Source organism: Rosa rugosa, chromosome 1 (genome assembly GCF_958449725.1).
Source record: "Rosa rugosa chromosome 1, drRosRugo1.1, whole genome shotgun sequence".
Classification (NCBI taxonomy): domain Eukaryota; kingdom Viridiplantae; phylum Streptophyta; class Magnoliopsida; order Rosales; family Rosaceae; genus Rosa; species Rosa rugosa.
In genome coordinates, this window is record NC_084820.1 from 5,158,175 (window position 1) to 5,163,650 (window position 5,476).

General features: G+C 42.7%; 1 protein-coding gene across 1 annotated transcript; it reads left to right on the forward strand.

The window, feature by feature from the left end:
* The first annotated feature begins 1,861 nt into the window (after positions 1 to 1,861).
* Positions 1,862 to 3,894, forward strand: LOC133727039 (protein DETOXIFICATION 51). The gene has a single exon (XM_062154667.1). The coding sequence runs from the start codon at positions 2,147 to 2,149 to the stop codon at positions 3,812 to 3,814; it is 1,668 nt and encodes a 555-aa protein (XP_062010651.1). The 5' UTR covers positions 1,862 to 2,146; the 3' UTR covers positions 3,815 to 3,894.
* Positions 3,895 to 5,476: the final 1,582 nt, after the last annotated feature.

The window sequence follows — 5,476 nt, forward strand, 5'->3', positions numbered from 1 at the left end:
ATCCAAACCGAATTCTCAATCCATTTTGTTTGCACCAGAGAAAAGCCTAGGAAAGTAGCAGTATATAGGCTTTGAAATCTTAAGCTTAGCTTCAACGAAGTGCAAGTGACAAGCTTGAGTGTGACCTCACAAGCCACTCCAATTATTATCTAATGACTTCGATGATTTGATCCCCAAAAACCAAAATGATTACGAATTATGCGGTTCCTATTATATACATGCCGAGTCGAAAACTAAAAGAAATTTCAATCGGGAGGTGGACTATTTGTATTGTTATAACGTAGTTTCCTATATACAAGCTAAGAAGGGAGATCATTTTGTAAAATCAGCGGGTAAGTCTATTGGTCTACGAAACCTCACAGAGATTTGCGCAGTTTTCCGCTCGTCTGGATGCATTCAAAGAGTCGAGGGAATGTTCGGAAATCTCCTAGCACCATCGCTTCACTAGATTCGTCTCTTCCAATGCCTACTTATAAGTTCACATAATATATTTTTCATTGACTATAGAATTGTCTATTTTCTAAAGCATTTTGTGAATGAAACTGTCAGGACTAGGACTTTTAATAATGAGAAAGAGATTAAGACCAAAAATCTTTCGCCATTCTTTTTAATATTTGGGAGGATTGGTCCTCAGACTCTAAAAAATAAAAAATAAAAAAGAGAGAGAGCAAAATTCGTTCAAACATTCACCAAAAATAATTCATCTCAATCTACTTCTATCTAAGAGTAGTTGTCTCCATGGACTGGTAGTTAATCATGTGCAATAATGCGAATAAGGATATTAGGATTGAACACAATGCAACTTGTTAATTAGACTGTGTATGAGGAGACATAATTAATAAACTCGAAAAATGGCTTGTCGAATTGCGTATTGAGGCGTCAAAACACCCTCTCCGATTCCCAAGTTCGTTGCGCCGCTACATGAAAGATGTTTGGAATGAACATAATTCAAGAACCTTTTCGATTGTGTAGTTTATTATGGAGATCGAGTGAAATTTTACAATCCACACTCATTTTTTTCTTTTTTAATTGAAGTTCTTATAAAAAGACAAAATTTAAATTACTAAAACGAGAAATAAGGAGTGTGGATTATAAAATGGAGAGTATGGATTTCACTCCCCTTTATTATGTGCAACGATGCTAATGATGATAAAACAGTCCGTTAATTGTACTATGTTTGAGAAAGCATCAATAAACATGACCTAAACACGACTTGTCAAACTGCGTTTCAAGTGTTAAAAACACCCTCCCTCCATTCTAAGATGGCTGCGCAACTGCATGAAGAGTTCATTACCGTTAATAGTAAGTAGATTAACCAATGTTATTCTGCGTCCATGCTTTTACACTGTCTCAAAGTTCAAAGTTTATATTCTATAATCTTATTTTGAGATATAATATGATTAATTAAATGCCAGCTAAAAGTAATGTACGTACACCATAATTTCCTTATACTTGAACGTGCTGAGGTATGCATACACAAGTTGCTTCTCCTTTTGCATGGGCGCCCTTAATTAAGAAAAAGGGTGCTCGAATCAAATGTCATTTCAACAAGTACATTGTAAAAATCTACGTAGGTAAGGCCAGAAAGCAGAGAGTACAGAGACACACAGCAGATCGAGAGTGATGTGATGATGAGCTATGGAGCTTGGTTGAGAGAAAAATCACCGGAAAAAAAATCCTCTCTTCAAAATTTTCACTCATCGGAAATTGAATCCTCTGCGTAATCAGACATCTGTGACGTCTCTGTATTCCAAACCACTCGTATATATTATTTCCAAATTTTTTCTTCACGGAAGGAGCTCGATCGGTTGTGGTTAATTAAAAAGCTAGAGATTTAAAACACAGAGCGAGCATAAAGATAAAAGAAAGTAAAAGACAGAAATGCCCCACCATCAACAAGCTCTCCCTATTAATACTTGTATATCCCTCCCATCTACGGAAAAAACAACCAATCTATCCATCTTTGAAGCTATAGGCTTAGAAGACAAATATTTAGAGGAGGGCTCTCTACGAGAGTATCTCTGCTCCCAGCTGAAAAAACAGAGAGTATTTTGAAACCAAATCATAGCTGCAGGTCAATTAACACACCTGTGATCATTAATTAATTATCTTGACGACCACCGGCCAGCATCATCATCGATCGATCATGTGTAATCCAAACCCTTCTGTTAATTCGTCGACCAAGACCGAGAAAGCAGCCCATCAACAGCCACAAGGTCATCTCTTTCTGGACCTCTTCTTCTTCTTCTTCTTCTTGTCAGATGAGCCGCCAAAGCTAGTAGTAAAGCAACTACAACAGCCACCATCGAGGAGCAGCAGCCCCCCAATTTGCATCACAGACGTAGTCAAAGAGACCAAGTCCCTGTTCAAACTGGCCTTCCCCATACTCATCACAGCTCTCGTTCTCTACTCCCGCTCAGCCCTCTCCATGCTGTTCCTCGGCCGCCTCGGCGATTTAGAACTCGCCTCGGGGTCACTAGCCATAGCTTTTGCCAACATCACAGGCTACTCCGTACTCTCCGGCCTAGCCTTGGGTATGGAGCCGCTGTGTTCCCAAGCCTTCGGAGCACAACGTCCCAAGCTTCTGTCAGTCACTCTCCACCGCGCTGTAATCTTCCTCGTAGTTTGTTCACTCCCCATTTCGCTGCTGTGGTACAATATCTCGACCATTCTTTTGTATCTTCGCCAGGACCCCAACATCACTAACATGGCTCACACCTATCTCATGTTCTCCCTCCCTGACCTTTTCACCAACTCCCTCATTCACCCAATCCGCATTTACCTTCGCGCCCAGGGCATCACCCACCCCCTCACCCTCGCCTCCCTCGCCGGAGCGCTCTTCCATTTCCCCATGAATCTTCTGCTCGTCACCAGGCTCCGCCTCGGCGTCGCCGGCGTCGCGGCCGCCTCCGCCGCCTCCAACTTCTTCGTGCTGGTCTGCCTAGTTGCGTACGTCTGGGCGACCAGCCTGCACGTGCCCACGTGGACTGCGCCGAGCCGGGAGTGCTTGACCGGCTGGAAGCCGCTGCTCCGGCTGGCCGCGCCGAGCTGCGTGTCCGTTTGCTTGGAATGGTGGTGGTACGAGATCATGATCGTCTTGTGTGGCCTCCTGGTGGACCCCAAAGCAACCGTGGCCTCGATGGGAGTGCTTATCCAAACGACGTCGTTGATCTACGTGTTCCCGTCGTCTCTCGGGTTCGCCGTCTCCACCCGGGTCGGCAACGAGCTCGGGGCGAACCGGCCCAACCGGGCCAGGCTATCCGCTGTGGTCGCCATTCTCCTGGCCTTCCTCATGGGCCTATCCGCCACGACCTTCGCGTCCGGGATGAGATCAGGGCTGTGGGGCCGGATGTTCACCCACGACGCGGAGATCATACGGCTGACGTCGGCCGCGCTTCCAATCCTAGGGCTGTGCGAGCTCGGCAACTGCCCGCAGACGGTCGCGTGTGGTGTACTCAGGGGAAGCGCGCGTCCGACTACCGCAGCCAACGTGAACCTCAGCGCGTTCTATCTGGTGGGGATGCCCGTGGCGGTTGGGCTCGGGTTCTGGGTCGGAGTCGGGTTCAATGGACTCTGGATCGGGTTGCTGTCGGCCCAGATTTGTTGTGCCGGGCTGATGTTGTATGTTGTTGGGACCACGGACTGGGATTTCCAGGCGAAGAGGGCCCAGGGGCTATCGTGCGCCGGGTGCGATGTGATAATACCTCCTCCTTTAACTAGTAGCGGCGATTATTCCAAAGGTGAAGAAGAGGAGCCATTGATTATCATTACAGTGCCTTCTTCTTCTTCTTCTTCTTCTTCCTCTTCCCGATAATCCAAAAATATCAAGATGTAATTTTTGCCACTTGCTATTTTTATATAAATTATTTCTCCATCCTCGATCGTTTTCGTTTTCTTTTAGCATGCATGATTGTGAATTGTCATTATTATTCTTTCGATCTACAAGCAGATTTCTCTTTCGTCACAATTCTTTTCAGAGACTATATTAACGGAAGGGAAGATGCATCAAGTTTAAAGTCACCATATATAACTCCGTGAGTAATAATTGAATGGGGGTTTCGATTTGTCCACATTGCGCCAGTACAATCAGGGACAAAGCTACTCTACAAGCATTACACTAGAAACGCCAAACTCAATGTTGAAATTTTATCTCGTACTTTAGACTAATTATATTGAAATTTTATTTCATATATATTGAGAATCATAAGTTTTATTTTACAGCTCATAATTCGATCTTGATTGAGTGTTTTCTTTATTTGGCAAAACGGTACCTAATTGATTCAAAGAAAGTTAGACGCTTTACTTTTATGCATTCGATGCTCGAAATATTTTGATTATTTGGATGTTTAAAGTTTTATTTCATCTTTCGATCAAAAATAGTGGGGCACGGTTTGTGCATTATTAGTTTGATTTTGATAAAAGCTTGAAATGGAGTGACATTTTTAACCGAGACAGAGCAGTACACTGGAGTTCTGTAAGAAATGTTATAGGGCAATTGGGAAATGTCTCAAAGATTCGGACATGTTTGATCTTTTCCTTCATCGAGGTACCCCAAGCTAAGCTGGGCTTTCCAAAAGTATCCGATTAGCTTCCAATGAGAGTTCGACACGTAGTAGTGAGTCCTACTCCAGTGGGAGGTAATGCAAGTTTGACCTTATCTTACAGATTGGTCCCAGAAACCACTGAATTACACAGCTGGTTGGTCTCGACTGGAGGAGCTAATTATAGTTCATAGTGGCCGAAGGAAATTTTTACTTACTTAGCTTAAGCAAAACTTACAGCTACAGATTTGATGTCCCATCATAATGATAGCTCTGATTTGATTAGATACTAGAAAAAGAATGGGTGGAAAAGTGGGAGCAAGAATCATGCTCTGATTTCCAGTCTGATGTCCTTTTCGTTCTCTAGGTAATTAATTAACTTGATGCTTTGATTAATTATCTTCTTTCTTTTCTTTCTTTTTTCGGGTAATGAGAGGGATACAAGAGAAGGTTTAGTCTCTATCACTTCACGACAGCGAAGGAAAAAAGAATACAAGGAAGAGGAACAAAAATCAAAACCTCCAAATCCAAAATACAAGTTTAATGAAATTCTAGCTAGTTAATGAAAACAAAATCGGGGAAGACCTAACGGATCATTCTTGAGTGTGAAAGGATAAATGAAGGTGGTGGATCCCATCACACCATTCCAGAAGAAGACGAATCATAGTTTGCTAAAGTATATGCAAGTCTATTCCCTTCCCTAAAGATATAAAGAGATTGAAATGTCGTCATAAATATATTGAATATACAATTATTACACTAAACTCGAAGATTTCAACGCACAAGAGAATGATTACGAAAATAATCAAGTACCAAAGAGCAGTCAACTTCTAACTAAATATGCTTCCAATCATGAACCCAAATGGTTCAATTGCCTTGATAACCACCATAACATCTGCCGCCACGGAGCTAGGAATAACAATATTATAAGCAAA